Source organism: Diaporthe citri (assembly GCF_014595645.1).
Source record: "Diaporthe citri strain NFHF-8-4 chromosome Unknown scaffold_1, whole genome shotgun sequence".
Classification (NCBI taxonomy): domain Eukaryota; kingdom Fungi; phylum Ascomycota; class Sordariomycetes; order Diaporthales; family Diaporthaceae; genus Diaporthe; species Diaporthe citri.
Window position 1 is genome coordinate 4,510,491 of NW_025064846.1, and position 16,830 is coordinate 4,527,320.

Here is a 16,830-nt window from a genome sequence, read left to right on the forward strand (position 1 = left end):
GAGCTGAACAATTTTAAGAAGACTAGATACCAGGCAGTGAACATACCTAGGTGTCCTGCGGAATACATACCGATTTCGCAACCCACTTGGAGTGCATGTGACTTTCATGCCGACCTCTCCAGTGATATTTCTTTCTCGTCGATCATTGCATGACCGCAAGTTCTGAGCCACTGCATAATAGCTATGGAGGCCGAGTTGTATGCGCACGCACGTTAGGTAAGGATTGCTTGAAGAAGTGAGCAACGATATTCTATCTCCATGCCAATGAAGACACGGGATTGGAGTTCTGAATTTTGCTCGCACACTATCGAGCTTCTTTGGTACATGTGATGATCAAATAAGACTGACTAAATACGTGTCGAACAGCGGATCGACGTGGCCAGGGTTCAGTGTTGTCAGCTTCAGGGATAGAGCGAGGCTGGGAGGCGGGTCCGCCCTTGTGCTGCACCAAACCTTATTTCGACCTCACTTCTCCACCATCAGTCCATACACTTGTTCACTCCTCAAGTCACGGCCGTGTGGGGTCCCATCGTTGCAGGTTCGCACATTTAAATACTACATAACACATACTTCATACCGACGAGTTGCATTTGGTTCTGGACTGAACTGCTATTGCCTGCGCTTCCGAACGGGATTGGTAAGGCTCTAAATCAATGAGTAATCGACCGCCATCATGGAAGCACACGACGCCGCGGTGGCAGCAGTCGCCGAGAGAGTAAAGCATTTCCACAAGGAACAGAAGCCCTTCCGAAACTACCACGGCTCGAGTCTCAGCACGCGGCCGTCAGACAGGAACAGAGACAATATCGTGGACACCAGCTCGCTCAACAATGTCCTCTCCATCGACAAGACGAAGAAGACAGCATCAGTCGAGCCAAACGTCCCAATGGATGCGCTAGTCACGGCAACTTTGAAGGAAGGCCTGGTTCCTCAGGTTGTGATGGAGCTTCCCAGCATCACGGTCGGTGGTGGCTTTTCCGGGTCTTCCGGCGAGAGCAGCTCGTTCCGCTTCGGCCTGTTCGAGGCGACCATCAACGGGATTGAGATTGTTCTTCCCACTGGTGAAGTGGCCACGGCCTCCAATTCTGAGAAGCAAGACCTCTTCTGGGGTGCGGCTTCAGCCTTTGGGACGGTCGGTGTGGTGACTCTGCTGGAGGTCCAGCTCATGGATGCCAAGAAATATGTGGCCCTGACATACCACCTGACGAAGGGGTTCGACAACACACTGGCGAAGATCAAGGAGGAGACGGACAACATCGACAATGACTACATTGACGGCATAACGTTCACACCAGAATCATCGGTGATATGCTGCGGCCGCATGGTTGACGACTTGCCTTCGGGACACAAGCCGCGACCCTTCACGCGCAGAGGCGATCCGTGGTTCTACCTCCGGGCACAAGATGCCCACAACCAGCTTTTGAAATCCTCAGAGAGTGCCGTCACAGACTACATACCAATTTGGGACTACCTCTTTCGCTACGACCGAGGTGGGTTCTGGACCGGCCGGCAGGCCTTCCAGTACTTCAAAGTTCCTTTCAACCGTGTCACCCGCTACATCCTTGATCCATTTATGTACACGCGAGTCATCAACCAGGCACAAGCCAAGACCGACTTCTCATATCACTATATGATACAGGACTGTGGTATACCTTACCAGAAATGCAGCGAGTTCAAGACGTGGCTGGATGAGAACGTTGGCCTCTACCCTCTCTGGCTATGTCCTCTGAAGGCACGTCGAGACTCACCCGGGTCATGTCATGGGATCCACGCGGCGATGGGAAAGCGGGACTACTCCGACCTGCTGAACTTTGGCGTGTGGGGCCTCATCTCCTGGAATCGCCGAGACGTCCTCAACAAGAACAAGGCGTTGGAGGCGAAGGTGCGCGAGCTGGATGGGTGGAAGACTCTATACGCTCACACGTATTACACTGAAGAGGATTTCTGGTCTGTCTACGACAGGGAGTCGTATGACATCGTTCGGGCCAAGTACGGTGCAAACTATCTGCCCAGTGTGTATGAAAAGGTTAGTGTCAAAGTCGATCTCGATGCTGAGGAGGCCGCACAGCGTGCCTCGGCGAAGGCCAGGCTGAAGGGGAGGGTGAAGTCGACGTGGCCGACACGAGGGCTGTTGGGTTTGTACCATGCTATCCGAGGAGGGGATGTGCTGCTGCAGAAACAGGCGAAAACACCAAAGGCGCAGTAGACTTTGTCATAGAATCCAGACTCGACATGATGCCTCTTCCGGGGCGGTGGTGCGTCTGCATCTATTCCATTCAAGCAGAGTTCAAATAAAGCCCGCCCGCCTCCACTTCCCTGACCCACAGCTTCCAAGGTCTCTGGGCAGACCACTGAGCCATTCCCGTCGCAGCCTTGGACTCGCTTTCGTCGAGGAACTCCAAGCCGCCAGGCCTCGAAGCACCGCCCTGGGCCGCGAACGCCGACTGCATCGTCAAGGCAGCCGTCTGTATACTCGCGTTCTTCATGGTATACACAGACCGCGACACGACCTCCTCAACCCCACCCGCAACAACGGTCAGCCCGTGACCCCTCATGAGAGCGACCACAGCCCCGCCATCAAAGCACGCCGCCAGCGGCTCCCCGAGGTGGGCATTGCGCACCAGCATGTCCGGCACGTCCCCCTCCACCAAGTGCTCAGCCGCATCGTACACCTCCGGCCAACCCTTGGCCCCCAGGCCCAGAAACCCGCCCATGTGGTAGCAGGGACGCAGCGGCACCCCCGAGATCGTGTACGGGATGACGCTCTCGGCGTGGCTGTGCACCACGGCATTGACACGTGGGTGCCGGCGGTACACCTCGGAGTGGATGTGCCGCTCGGCGAAGCCCTTCGCGGAGCCCGGGTCCAGGGGCTCCGCGTCGCGCACGTGGTACCCGATCAGGTCCTCCGCGCTCGAGATGGTGCCTGGGGCTATGGACCGCGACATGATCAAGACGTCGGGGTTGAAGGGGTGCCGCGCCGAGAGGTGCCCGTAGGCGTCCAGCACGCCTTGTTGGTGCAGGATGTGGCTGGCGTCTATCATCTTGCGGTACAGCGCCGCGAGGACGGCGCGCTGCGTCTCGTTGGTGTCCATTTCGCTTTTCCTTCCCCTATGGAAATTCCTGAGATTGGCCTGGGAATTGTTTTCTCAGTGGGTTTGGCTGTTCAAGCGGCTCAGATTGGATTTGTTGACGGTTCCGGAAAGTGGAGGACGCCATCCCCAACACGCGAGACTCGGGGATATACCGGAAGGGGTGGGACGCGTCGGCGCGGGGTTCAAGGCCGTAGTCGTAGCCACTTTGCTCCGATTTTAAAGGTGTTGTTCCGGCTTGGCCGCGGGCCGGGTCTTTGGCTATCTTAACCGAGTAGATAATCCATGGAGTATTCTAACATCGCGAGGGTGACTCCGTGCGTTGGGCTGTGGCGGCATGGCATCCATGTCAGTGCGGAAGCCAGTGGCTATTGCCATGACAACATTGACAAGTCTTCCAGCCCATAAAGGGATACTAGGAGAAAAAATATTGTTGCTAGTCATGTCTTTCTCAGCTTATGAGTGACGCATGAGCAGTGACAGCTTTGACTGAGCCAAATCAGGGCAAGACATGGAGAGACATCGAAAACAGTTCTGTACAAATTAGGTATTTGTCTGCGCAATGAGACCATGATTCTCTAGTCGGATTCTACTTAGGTATCTATGAGGCTAACAAAATACTGTAAAGGCAAGGAACCCTCAACGCCTAACGCGCCACAATCTCAAGGCCATGCAGCATCCCAGATAAACAGCCAGTGATCAAAATAGAGCTCCTTGGGCCCGACGACAAAGCTCCGCCCGAACCCTTCGGAGCGCACCTTGTACTGCCGCGTGTACAGCCCGTCCGTCTGCAGGTGCCGCCTCTGCGCCAGGAATATCGAGAAGCTGCTCCGCGAGTTGCCCACGAAGTAGTCGCTCCCCGCCAGCACGATGAAGTCCACGATCGCCTGCTGGTCCCACGTCAGGCTCTCCAGCTCCGCCAGGTCCGCCCCGGCCAGCACGTCCGTCTTGCTGACGACCGTCATGCCCAGCTGCGCCTGCGCGTCGCGCCCGAACCTCGCGATCTGGCCCGCGTCGCCGCACGCCACGTACGCGACAGAGGTCAGGCTCTTCTCGGCCGCCTTGCGCAGGTACGCCTCCCGCTGCTCCGCGTACGTCGGCCAGAACTTCTCGGCGTCGATCTCGGAGCGCAGGTGCACGCCCAGAAACTTGCCCTCTCGGCCGTCGTCGTCGTCGCGGCCGCCACGCTTGACGAATTCCTCTTCCTCGTCTCCGATCGTCCTCGAGAACTCGTGCATCCCCTCCAGCGCCCGCTTCCCCAGCCTCATAAGCCGCGGGTTGAACTTGAGTAGCATGCCGAAGGTGTTTGCGAGCTCGGCCCCGTCGCGGTGCACAGGCCAGGCCCACATGACCGGCAGCGCGGGCCGCCTGTCCTTGTCGACCATGCGGAACAGCCGGGGCGTGGTAGGTGACGGGGGCTGCAACAGCGTCGTCACACCTGTTGTGCCGTTAGTAGTACCGGTGCGCATGTAGGCGCGGAATCTCTCGCCGAAGCGGTCGACGTGGCGGTCTGGCTCCGCGGCGTCGCACTTCTGCGGCGTGTGTACGAGCGAGCGCGGGTCCACCTCGGGGATGGCCAGCTCGCCGGTGGCGGTGGTAGTGGCATTAGCGTCAAAGTAAGGCACGTCGCGCGTCGAGTTGTAGAGCGTGATGTGCGGGCAGTTGTCGCCCATCGCGGTGCGGAAGTGTGCCTCATCGAACATGTAGCCCAGGGGCGCCTTGAGGGGCGTGATGTAGTCGGTGATGTCCTCCTCATCGCGCAGGTGTATCTCGGGCATGACCAGCCCTGTGGCACCCGCTTCGATTCCGTATCTCAGGCAGTTGAGTATGAAATTCCGGATGTTGCCCATGCCGCCCCAGTTCTTGTCGCAGACCCATACCACGCCCTCCACGGGCTCGACCTCCTCACACAACCTCTTCAGTGGCCAGCCTATGTAGGGTGCATCCGGGTCTGACAGGTCCACGCGGTAGTCAGGGTTTTGGTGGGCGACAGCTGACGGCCGAGATGACGCCTGTGCGGTGTGTTGTTTGCCGTCCATGGTTTCTTTGTTGTTGCTGCTGCTGCTGCTGCTGCTGGTGGTGCTGCTGCTGGGGATGTGTGCATCCTCACTCATCCAAAACGGCCTTCCGTCATTTGGCATCAGCCATCGGACCGTCCAAATGCTGAGCAGGAGGCCAAGCAGGCCGATGATGGCGCGCCGACGCAGGAGGAAGCCCTTGACCGAGGGTTCCATGCTGCAGAGCGACATGACGAAGTTATCCGCATGTCTACAAGCTGAGTTGAGGGTACGCTTATGCATAACCAATGCTGATGAGGGCCCAAGAGTCGTTGCCCATGCAGTCGCCGTATCTTTCCGCGTTGTCGCTGGGACGAGGTTCAAAGACAGGATTTACAAAGACAGGATTTAAATTGGAGGGATGACGTTGGAAGATAAAAGTGGAAGTGACAGGCGGTTGTGCCGGAAAGAGCGAAGCGCCACCTGCAATACGGGGTCGGTTTTGTGCATTAGGATTCACCCCATGTTTTAGTGGCCACCTTACATTGTTGTCTAGGCGCCTTGGCGTGCCACGGCATGGCCACACATTCTGAGGTGAATGTACGGTTGGTTCACATTCGAGACAGCGTTCGACTCGTTTGCCGAGTCTCCGGCTGAACCTTAACTTTGTTTACAGTCTCAGTGCGCATGGCTCTAGCTGTCAGCTAACAAGACATTCAACGGATTGTGCCATTGTTTCCCAAGGCCACCTGAGTCACTGGCCAATTGCAAGCCTAAGCCCAGTGCCATGCCCAGACACAACCACGCCGCACAGCTAGGTCCACACTACCTAGGTCCACACTACCTAGGTAGCATCTGGTTGCGAAATTAAGAATAATGCACACTGCACTAATGCACCCCATCAGCCGCCTCTTCTTCAATTAGCCGACAGTGCATCATCCTTCTACTGGCAGGCGGATTGGGTTGTCAGCGTTTTATTTTTGGCTCCTCCATCGCTCCTGCTGTGCCCCTGATTGAATATTGGGCTCCACGCAGGCAAGTAAGGTTAAATCTTAAATTTGTGGGTCGAACCGTCCAACTGAACAGTCACCAAAACACACTCTGAACCGTAACTAGAAGCAAACAATACTACTTTCATTTCAATCATGTCTTTGACAACGAAGTGCTTTCATAAGAAAAGTAATCTACGAGAACGGATACTCAACCGAAGCATAGACCCGCGCGTTGGCACAGACAACCGGTTGCCCCTTTGACCTTCCGGGCACCGATAGCCGCCCTGCGTTCAACATCATCACATGTGGCTGACCAGTATAGAGAGTATGTCGCCTCAAAACTGCAAAATGGATTGTGTGATTCCTGGGAAATAAATTTTCGACCGAGGCGAGACAGAGGAGGTCTTTGTGAAGTATTTTCCCTTCTCATCTTGGTTCAGAGGTCACCGGGATCTTTGGAGAACACCAGCTGTTTTGGTGAATAAGTTAGCCAGACAAAGGGTGTGGATTGGATGACCAATTCCAGTGGTATACGCCTTGGGGGCTGCAGCCACAGCAGTATCTAACAAATGTTAAATGACTCAGAGTATTATAAAATACTGGAACACTTCTCTCCAGTACATCACGCCTTCAAGATGCTAGTAACTTTCAGTGTGACGCTAATTTGTATCATGGGACCAACTATCGTGGGCAGAATGAGGACTATGCTGAGATTCCAAACGGCAAGTTTTACGCGGCGTCATTGCACCGGCCACAGTAAATTGTCTCTATCTTGCAGAACTTGAATTGCTTAGATTTCGGGTCAATTTCACTACATAACCAAATATTCAAATGTAGCCATCCCCGATTTCATTCTTATTTTTTTAACACAGTCATCGTACGAGAGCTCCGAACCAGACCTCAAGCTCACAAACCCCAAAACACACACACACACACACATACACTGTCTCTCTCTCTCTCTCTCTCTCTCTCTCTCTCTCTCCAAGTATGACTGCACTCAGAAATCTCTATCGAACAATATTCCGGCACAAGCAAGCGGTAGTGTCGAAGCCACCTCCCAACTTCATTCCGGCTCCGCAAGCAAGAATCTTTCGTGAGCGCGCTTCGTTCTGTCTGCGATACATCGCCGCAGACCTCATCGGAACTATAGCTCTACAGTGTGCGATCGAGTACGCACAGCCAGGCACATCTATACCGGCACTCATCGAAGCCGGGAAGAGAAATATAGTGGAAAAGGCCGGAGAAAGAATCGAGAACGTCCAGAAGTCTATGCCACAGTTCGTCCACTCCGGACTGAGGAACATAGAAGACAACTCCGAGAAAAGACTTGCGAACCTTGAGAAGCTTTCTCGTAAATTGGGCATTCCACGAGGATCACTATGAGACTACCCGCCTCGACTCTTGCCCTTATGGGCACAGCAAGTGCCGGAATGCATGTCGACTTCGACTCAAGAGGTAAGAACTCAGACCAGCTCCTTCTGAGGCACCAGATATTGATTCTAACTCATCTCAGAATCCATCAAATCCGCCGCTGCACTCAAGGCAAAAGACGTGATGAGCTTCTACCATGGGCAAGAGCCGGGTCACACCCCAGGCATCCTCTCCGGCCCCGGGCCCGAACGTCACGACTACGTCTGGTGGGAAGCCGGCGCCCTGTGGGGCACGATGGTCGAGTACTGGAAGTACACAGACGACAGCACCTACAACGACGTCGTGCAGGCCTCGCTGCTCTCCCAGATCGGCCCGGACAGGAACTACATGGAGCCCAACGTCACCGCCTTCATCGGCAACGACGACCAGTCCTTCTGGGGCCTGTCGGCCATGCTGGCCGCCGAGTCCAACTTCCAGAACCCGCCCCCGGCCGACCCGCAGTGGCTCGCCCTCGCGCAGGCCGTCTTCAACACGCAGACCGGCCCGGACCGCCGCGACGGCTCCTGCGGCGGCGGGCTGCGCTGGCAGGTCTTCGCGCTCAACGGCGGGTACAGCTACAAGAACGCCATCTCCAACGGCCTCTACTTCAACCTCGCGGCGCGCCTGGCGCGGTATACTGGCGACAGTTCCTACGCGCGCCACGCGGCCGAGACCTTTGACTGGATGCTGCGAGTCGGGCTGGTCGACAGCGGCTCCTTCGATGTCTTTGACGGCGCCCACGTCGAGCACGACTGCCGCGATATCAACCGCGCCCAGTTCAGCTACAACGCCGCCGTTCTGCTCCAGGGGGCGGCCTTCATGTATGACTTCACGGGCGGCGAGGCCGTTTGGGCCCATCGGGTCGACGGCCTGCTTGGCAGCATGCTGCGCACCTTCTTCGTCCCGCCCTTTGGGGACAGCGAGAGCGACGAGAGAATCGCGTTCGAGCCCGCGTGTGAGGGCAGGGCGTCCAACGTCCCTGCAGACGGCTGTACCGGCGACATGCTCGCGTTCAAGGGCTTCACCGCGCGCTGGATGGCGGCCACCGCGCAATTATGTCCATGGACAAGGGACAGCATCACGGCCGTTCTGAGGTCGTCGGCCGAGGCGGCGGTGCGGCAGTGCAGCGGTGGGGCCAACGGGCGCATGTGCGGAATGCATTGGTCGTCTGGCAGATATGACGGGACGGTCGGAGTGGGCCAGGAGATGAACGTCCTGTCGGCGCTTATGGTTCTGCTCGGTGACGAGCCGGCTGATTCATATGGCAAGCGTGGTGACTGGCAAGGGGAGGTGGACAACGCCGCGCAGCCTCCGCGTGCGCCGCTGACGCACGACACGGGTGGCACGAGCGAGGGCGACCCGAACGCGGGGGGGAGTCTGAAGAGCAGCGAGGTGGAATTCGAGCCCATCACGGACGCAGATGTGAAATTGGCCGCAGGGGTCACCAGCGCGGTGATAGTCTCCATGTTCGTTATCTTTGTCTTGATGTGCTCCGAATCGGCCCGGCCGCACAAAGACAACTATATTGAACTCAGCGACGTTGAACGCCGGCCTAGGGCCAAAACCGTCTTCGTGAGCGCGCCGATTTACTGGGTGGACCTCGAAGAGAGGAGACCGAGCAGGAGGGCGAGTAAGGTCAGGATTACGACCACGAGTAATCGACCTCCAGCCCGGCCTGCCAAAACTCTTGTAGCTCTGCATAAGCACCGGCGGGCGACGGTTTACAGAGAAGACGGAGACTCTGTATTCGGTGGTGACGAAGCTTCCGACATCGATCATCACCGGCGCATGAGGATGAGACAGAGTCGGAGAGGTGGGAAGAACTTGAACAAAAGAGGTCAAAGACCGCATGGGCGACCGGCTGGAGCTCGTGACAGGTGTCAGCGGCGAGGTATCCAGAGTTTGGAACGGACACAGCCTTCGTGATACTCATACTAACCGTATGGAGTGCCGCCCTCGTGTGGACTTAGGCCTTCAAGATGGTAGGCCGGATGAAGGACTGGTCATGGTGTGTCCGTGGATCATCGGCGATCGAGTTGTGCCGAATTCGTGTTATAAATTGCGCCATTTATGTTAAACATTCACCAAGTTGTGCGTCCTGTGCCTTCGGGTGTCAGGGACTTAGGGAAACACTAATATCATTTGATACCCTGTCTTGAGGCCCAAGTGGGCAGAAAACCTGATCATGTCGCCGTCCGGATAATGCAATGCAAGATGCAGATATCTATGCAGACATTAAATAGCACAAATCAAATCAACCCTGTTCGCCAGACCGTCATGTCGCCGCCCGATACCTCATCGCCATGCTATGCAATTATTCCACATCTTTAATGTCGGCCGATGGGCCCGCAACAACGCTGAACTGCCCACCGGTCCCGCACCATGTAAGCCTGGCGCCCTTGAGCGCCTTGGCCTTGACTTCCTCAGCCACCTCTGTGTCGTCGTCGTTGCCATTACCGAGTTGCATCTGACCGTTGAAGCCGGACGCATAAGCCTTGCCCTCCTTGTTGACGAAGACGGTGTGGCCCCTGGAGCAGGCCACATAAGCCGCTTTTCCAATGTTGGGCACCGCAACGGGTGTGAGAAGGATTCGAGGCCGGTTGTGCTCGTCTCGCCGGACGAGCTTTGGGTTGTTGAGTTGGTCCTCCGTCAGCTTGAGTCCGAGGTGTCCTCCGTCGATTCGGCCCCAGACCAAGCAGCGCCCGTCCGCGGTGACAGCAGTCGAGTGCTGCTCACCGCCGTCCATATGCAAGATGCCTTGCTTGGATCCGGAGCGGATCTGCAGCGGGTGCGGTAGGATGGCGTTGTCGCTCCCAGCGTCTTTGGCGTAACCTGCTTGGCCGTAGCTGTTGAGGCCCCAGGCGAAGAGCCTGTCCAGCTTGTCGACCGCGAAGGAGTGGTATGGCCCGGCGGCGATGAGCTTGATTGGGTGCCGGCTCAGCTCGAGCCTGCCGGGGTAGTAGTTGTCGAGATGCTTGTTTTGCGGATGTGTGCGACGGCCGACCTGTTTCTGTTCGTTGACGCCCCACGACCAGACATTTCCCTTAGTGTCAAGTGCGAGGGCGTGGTTCGAACCGCAGACGACCTTGGTGATGTTCTGCAGGCCAGGAATCAAGATTGGCTTGTGTTGCACCTTTATGGTCTCCTCCTTGTAGTATAGGAAGGTCTCGTGGGCCTCGCTGTCCTGTTGATGGCAGGTATGTCAGAACAAGCGGAACAGCTTGTCAATGGGGAGTATAAGGGTTTTTGGAACTTACCAGAAAGGTTCCCCAGCCGTACACGAGCCCAGTGTCGGTAACAGCGAAGCTCGAGCTGTCACCCGCCGCCACAGAGGTGAACTTGGTACCTTTGGGGAAGGAATTTTCTGGAATGTGTGTAGGGGTGGACTCGAGGGGATTGACGTCCTCGTCGTCCGAGTCGCTGTCGGAGCCAGCCTTTTCGGCATCCATGTCGCGCAAGCCTCCGTCCCAATTGGTGTCCCTGCCCAGGGCGCCCTTGTCGTTGCAGCCCCATGATACGATCTTGTTGTCTTCGGTCAAAGCTAAAACGTGCATGCCACCGCAGTCGACCTGTACAACGCGGTACGCGTCCTTGTCCCTCCCATCGAGCTTCGGGATGACGGTGGCGCGCTTAGCTTCCTTCTTCTTAGGTCCTAGACCGAGCTCGCCGCTCATGTCGCCGGTGCCGAACGCGAAGACGGTCAGGATGTCAGTGGGCGCATTGCTGATGGCGGGCAGGTCTGAGGTGTCGGGCGGCGCGGAGGTGAAGCTCTTGAGGGTGTCGACCGGTTCCACCGAGAAGGACGACGAGAAGGACGCAGCAGCGACTTCTGCCGCCGCCTTGGCTTTTGTGGGCTTGGGGCGCTTCGCATCAACCTCGAGGTCGCCATCGAAGCCCTTTTGCCGCTTGGACGTCACTTTCTGCGCTTTTGGCTCTTCCTCGATGGCCTTGCGCTTTTTGGACGTGTTGGGTTTTGTTGATGTGCCATTGACGACGGGCTCGACCTTGGGCGCAGCGCGCGACCGCGTGGACTTGGGCGGCATTGTGGGAAGAATGTGTTGTGCGATGATCTCACCGTTGTGGTTGGCTGATCGTTGACGGCGCAAAGCGTGTCTGCGTGTGTGTGTGGGTGGGTGGTGTGAGGAAAACCTGGTCCAGCAGACGAGCTTTCGAGGGCAGACCGTTGCAGGGTAAACCGGGCCCCTGGGAAAAAATGGAGCTCCAGCAGCTTGGTGCAGGTGGTCAGTGCTCCGTGCGTTGACTTGAGCTTGGCTGTTGGCCGGGTGAGCGAGCTCGGCCTTTGGCCCCAAGACTGCTGCTGGTTGGACCAGTCTTCTCGACCGTCGAGTCTGGCTGCCTGGACTGGTGATGAAGACGCTTATTAGCCCCCCAATTCTACCAGGACCAAACGTGGAAGAGATCGGAAGAAAAAGGCCTAGCAGCTCTCGACAGCATCGAGTGGCCTTAAAAGGTGCTGTCCAAAGTGGTGGAAGCACGGGTGAAATGCTAGCTTGGTGAATTGAGAGGTGAGACCTCAATTGACACAATCTCATTGTCTATTCACTGTGCAGCTGTGCAGTTTTTATTCGCCCCCGTTCCTTTCCCAGGTATGCATCATACTTTTGTCTCACCATTGGGTATCACTACACCTCCCATGAGTCTCGAGAGTCCACACTTCCTCGTCGCTCAGCACGCGTCTGCTGGACACGCGTCGACATCTGCCCACCGCTGTCCAAGCCGATGTTGTGCTTGTCAGCGTCTTCCACCAGTGTCGACGTCGTTTGGGTTGACCTTCTTTTCCCCTGGAAGATGTCATGGATGGCACTCTGCGACAACGATGGTGTCGATGATGCTCTGCGCCTCTGGCTCCTGGCGAAAGACGATCGACCCAACGCCGCTATCAAGCCGCGCGACCCCAGCGAGTCTATTGTCGAGTGACCCGGGGACGAGCCGTCCCACGAAATCATGCCACTCTCGAGCCGCGCCTCCGGCTTTTCTAGCCGAGCCGAGAATGCTTCATTCGTCTCAAACTCTTTCTCCATGTTCTTACGATTCCATATATTGTACCAGATGAGACATCCGATACCGACCGCCAAGAAGGCGCCGTATCCAGATGCGCCGAGGATGATTGCTGTGATTAACTCGTTCATGTTTGTGGTGACTATCGGTCGTCAACAGTGATGGTTGCAAGTGAGTTCAATTCGCTTCTCGGGTCCAATGACCTTAATCGCAGGCTAGATGTCCCACCGCCCTCAACGTTAAGGGTTTCGTTGAAGTGGTTTTGTTGTGCGTCGAAGGTTTACTTTTGCTTCAAAGGGTGTTGTGTGTTGCACCAGGTTGATTTTCAACGTTACGTCCATCTCCGCGATGTAAAGCACCATTTTATATGCACGCAAACATCACTGACAGGCAGGCAGACCATGGTCGCTCTGTGTTTCACTACTAAGGGTGACGAGGTCGCACCAGGAGAGCAGATGCATTTGCTGCCATGGCCATGCTCAGTGAATCGCAGCAGGTGTGACAAATTCTCACTATGACACTTCATTTGGACAAGGTCGCGCGAACGGCCATGGTAACACAAGACGAAATTCTTCTCGAGCCCCCCAAACCAAGTGGTTTGCAATCTCAGTATGCCCAGTTGAGTCCCGATCCAACGAGATGATGAGTGAAACGCCTGCTCAGGTGTGCCACCTCACAACTAGGGGCAGGACCGGCGGTTCGATCCAAATTCCACTCAACAAATCTGCGCGTGATGCTATTTAAATCCCCCCAGAAATCCCTCGAGGGCGGAACTGCTCGCCGACCCACAAATTCGACACGTCCGATAGGCAATGCCGAGAGAACTGACATGTTACCGTACCAGCCTCCAATTAGACTAGGAACACACACAGCATGATGTTCTGCATGAGGCTGAACTCTTAGCCGCGCTAGCTATTGGGCTTGTGTCTGACAAGAGATGGCTGGCGAGTCTTGGAAGAGCTTGATTTCTCCGATCCCAGCTCGGCAAGTCCGTTGGTGTCCTCGGCAAGGGATCTTGGCAGGCACTTCGTTTCCTTCTTAATCGTGTAGAACACGCCTATGATGTCCACAAGAGCGACCGCCTCTGGGTTAGATTTCCACGGCTGAAGGAAACCTTTCGCATTTCTGATCACATATGCATGTCACTTGTTCTGTTCGATCGGCTGGCCGCGAATGCGTCGGTGGTGTGAAAATCCTGAAAATGCCCCCGGACAATTGCCCACATCGCCATACTTGAACTAGTCAAACCCAAATCCCAAAATGGAACGAAGCTTAAGGGTCCGTCTTCTCAATTAAGATGTCCCTTCCCGAGGTCCTATATTTTGATGCTCGACGAAGAGGCATGCAAAGGCATGACAAGTATAATGACAAGGTCTACCGTGGCTGGCACTGATCATCGAGTTTGACGTAGGCAAGTGTGGTAAAAGACCCGCCACTCGCCGAGATAAGGGAGTGGGTTGGTTTTGTTGTGGTTCCCGCCATAGTGCCGGTGGATTTTCGGACGAATTTGAGACATCCGCGATTCAGGGGCTAGAGATAACGGAGGTGAGGACGGGGGAGCTGACGACGAGACGTGCGGATGTTTCCGAAATGTTGAAAAAGAAGCTCACTTCAAAAAATGGTCACGAGAGCGCCCGAGAGCATCAAGTGATGATTTACCAGGAGGGGAAACGAGGCAGTTCGGGGATCATGGAGCCTTCACGTCCCAGGCTCTCGGATCTTACGTACAGGCAATTGATGCAATTGGTATCTCCACGATTCAACATGGCTGCCCCAAAATTACCCGCGACCCGGCATTACCACGGCGAGATCTACGGCAGTCCAGATAAGGACATATCCCCAGACTTCAACTGGCCCAAGTCAGGACGACCCGCTGCCAAGCGAACGCTCTGCACTGCGACGATACAGACTCGTGGCAAATTCCAGCCCAAGATACCGTTCCATGGGGCCGTGGGCCTCCCCTCATTCGACAAACCTACCAGGAAGTAAAGGGTTTGACAAACATGGACCCTCCCGGTTCTTCGCCTCTCCCATGGGTTTGGATCCAAGGGGGGCCGGAAGCTAGATAGGCCATGCCTACTGATCCAGGCATGCCGACACGAAAGCGTCCGCAGGCTTGTTAACGGATGCAGTGGTATATAGCGGCATTGACGACGCCGTTCTCATGAGACGCCCGGCCCGCTGACGACCCCATCGCTCACCTCTTTCTTTCTTTCCTTTTTCCTCTCTTCACAACGACCTGGGCCAGTGCTTGATTTTTCAGCCGCCCATAAAAGCCAGTCACCATGCACGGCATCAGCAGGAGCGAGACCGACGGGTCAAATAACGACAGCACGAAGAAGGAGAAGGAGTTCGTCAATGTCCTCGAGCCTGTCGCTTCCACCCGCGTTGCACGCATTTACGAAGACCCAAATGCGTTGGCACAACCCGAAGACACTCATGTCGGAGAGTTTGGCACAAAACGTGACCTGGTTCGTCGGCTCTTTCTTTTTGATTCATTCAATTGAGAGCCTGTCAGATTGGCTCACTCTTTTACAATGTGTGCTGACGTCTCTCTAGAAAGCCCGCCATGTCTCTATGATTGCACTCGCTGGTACAATCGGAACTGGTCTCTTCCTCGGTTCCGGCTCAGCGTTAGCCAATGGCGGCCCGGTCGGCTTCTTCCTTGGTTATACAATTGTCGGATGTCTGGTTGGTATGATGATGTACTGTTTGGGTGAAATGTAAGCGTTTCAATCACGAATGAGACTCAAGCTAAATACACCAACAATCTTATTTCACAGGACCGTCTTCGCACCCAACATTGGTGGATTTATCGAAATGGGCAACAAATACTTGTCACCTGAGATGGGATTCGCAATGGGCATTAACTACATTCTCCTCACTGGATTCACGGTACCGACAGAAATTACCGCGATCGGCCTCATGATCGGATTTTGGGATGAATCGTCGTCGCACCTAGGCATATACATCGCCGTATTCCTGGTTGTGTGTGTCGCCACCAACTTCCTTGGTGTCAAGTGGTATGGGGAGGTCGAGTTCTTCTTCGCCTGTCTTAAGATCGCTCTCTTAGTCGCATTGATCATTTTCGGCCTCGTAGCTAACGCCGGAGGCATCAATGGCGTCTATACTGGTGGCAAATACTGGCGCGAGGAGCCCTGGAACGACGACTTCGGCGGAATCACTCCCGTCAACACCGCGCGGTTCCTTGGCTTCTGGAAGGTGCTTACCCAGGCAGCCTTCGCTTACGGCGGTGTCGAGTCCATTGGTGTCATCGCTGGTGAGGCCCACAACCCACGCAAGACCATGAAGTCGGCCACAAAGACTGTCTTCTACCGAATCGTCGGCCTGTACGTCACAGCCGTCCTCATCATCGGCCTCAACGTCTCTCAGAACTCTCCTGAGCTGCTCAGCGCCGTCAGCTCCGGCGGTCACACAGCCGCCTCGTCGCCCTTCGTCGTTATCTGCCAGCAGACCGGAGTCAAGGTGATGCCCTCGGTGATCAACGCCATCGTCATGACTAGCGCCCTCTCATCGGGCAACGAGAACGCCTACGGCCTATCCCGCACGATGATGGCCCTGGCTCGTCAGCGCTCAATGCCTTCCGTCTTCCTCAAGACCAGCCGCGTCGGCACACCCTATGTTGGTGTCATAGTAGCTTTCTGCTTCGGTCTCCTGGCGTTCCTGTCCGTCTCCAACGGCTCCAACCAGGCCTTCACCTGGCTGTCGAACCTGTCCGCCCTGTCGTCGCTCATCGCCTGGACCTGCATCTGCTCCTGCTACGTTCGCTTCAAGGGCGCCTTGGACGCCCAGGGCATCGACCGCCGCAACCTGTCTCTTCGCGGCTGGGGCCAGCCCTACATGGCGTACACGTGCATCTTCTTCTTCATACTCATCATCTTCTTCAACGGCTTCGGGGCCTTCCTCGGCGGCTTCAGCGTCGCGGACTTCTTTGCGAGCTACATCACCATTCCCGTCTTCGCCGTCGCCTGGCTCGGCTTCCGCCTCTACAGCGCAAAGGCTGGCAACCCGACCGGCCTGACGCCGCTTGACCAGATCGACCTCAGCAGGGGTCCTGCCGCGGCGCTGAAGGATACGAAGTACGACCTCGGTGCACCGGGTCCTATGATGATGACGTCGAGCAAATAGGTGCTGGTGCTGGGCTTTGGTGGTGTTTAAGCGAGGGCAATCATAAAAGTGCATTTACATGTATGTAAGATTTAGAATCGATAGATGAAACCCTTGAATATTCATTGTGTGTCGAATCAGTCTCTAGACAGTAACCTTGTAGGATTGATGTTTAGAGCTGCTATGCTTGTATCC

General features: G+C 55.9%; 7 protein-coding genes across 7 annotated transcripts; 3 read left to right on the forward strand and 4 right to left on the reverse strand.

Moving 5' to 3' along the window:
* Positions 1-673: 673 nt before the first annotated feature.
* On the forward strand, positions 674-2,206 carry INS49_001245 (uncharacterized protein; the record flags this gene model as incomplete). The annotated part of the gene is made up of 1 exon (XM_043162077.1): positions 674-2,206. The coding sequence occupies one exon, from the start codon at positions 674-676 to the stop codon at positions 2,204-2,206; it is 1,533 nt and encodes a 510-aa protein (XP_043030583.1).
* Positions 2,207-2,276: 70 nt separating this feature from the next.
* On the reverse strand, positions 2,277-3,092 carry INS49_001246 (uncharacterized protein; the record flags this gene model as incomplete). Its single annotated transcript, XM_043162078.1, has 1 exon — positions 2,277-3,092. One exon carries the CDS (start codon positions 3,090-3,092, stop codon positions 2,277-2,279), a length of 816 nt encoding a protein of 271 aa, XP_043030584.1.
* Positions 3,093-3,751: 659 nt separating this feature from the next.
* INS49_001247 (uncharacterized protein) lies at positions 3,752-5,338 on the reverse strand (the record flags this gene model as incomplete). Its single annotated transcript, XM_043162079.1, has 1 exon — positions 3,752-5,338. The coding sequence occupies one exon, from the start codon at positions 5,336-5,338 to the stop codon at positions 3,752-3,754; it is 1,587 nt and encodes a 528-aa protein (XP_043030585.1).
* Positions 5,339-7,065: 1,727 nt separating this feature from the next.
* Positions 7,066-9,280, forward strand: INS49_001248 (uncharacterized protein; the record flags this gene model as incomplete). Its single annotated transcript, XM_043162080.1, has 4 exons — positions 7,066-7,429; positions 7,498-7,533; positions 7,592-9,123; positions 9,182-9,280. The coding sequence occupies 4 exons, from the start codon at positions 7,066-7,068 to the stop codon at positions 9,278-9,280; spliced, it is 2,031 nt and encodes a 676-aa protein (XP_043030586.1).
* Positions 9,281-9,802: 522 nt separating this feature from the next.
* On the reverse strand, positions 9,803-11,531 carry INS49_001249 (uncharacterized protein; the record flags this gene model as incomplete). The annotated part of the gene is made up of 2 exons (XM_043162081.1): positions 9,803-10,672; positions 10,746-11,531. The coding sequence occupies 2 exons, from the start codon at positions 11,529-11,531 to the stop codon at positions 9,803-9,805; spliced, it is 1,656 nt and encodes a 551-aa protein (XP_043030587.1).
* Positions 11,532-12,131: 600 nt separating this feature from the next.
* Positions 12,132-12,638, reverse strand: INS49_001250 (uncharacterized protein; the record flags this gene model as incomplete). The annotated part of the gene is made up of 1 exon (XM_043162082.1): positions 12,132-12,638. The coding sequence occupies one exon, from the start codon at positions 12,636-12,638 to the stop codon at positions 12,132-12,134; it is 507 nt and encodes a 168-aa protein (XP_043030588.1).
* A 2,154-nt stretch (positions 12,639-14,792) lies between these two features.
* INS49_001251 (uncharacterized protein) lies at positions 14,793-16,656 on the forward strand (the record flags this gene model as incomplete). The annotated part of the gene is made up of 3 exons (XM_043162083.1): positions 14,793-14,978; positions 15,067-15,230; positions 15,291-16,656. 3 exons carry the CDS (start codon positions 14,793-14,795, stop codon positions 16,654-16,656), a joined length of 1,716 nt encoding a protein of 571 aa, XP_043030589.1.
* Between the last annotated feature and the right edge of the window lie 174 nt (positions 16,657-16,830).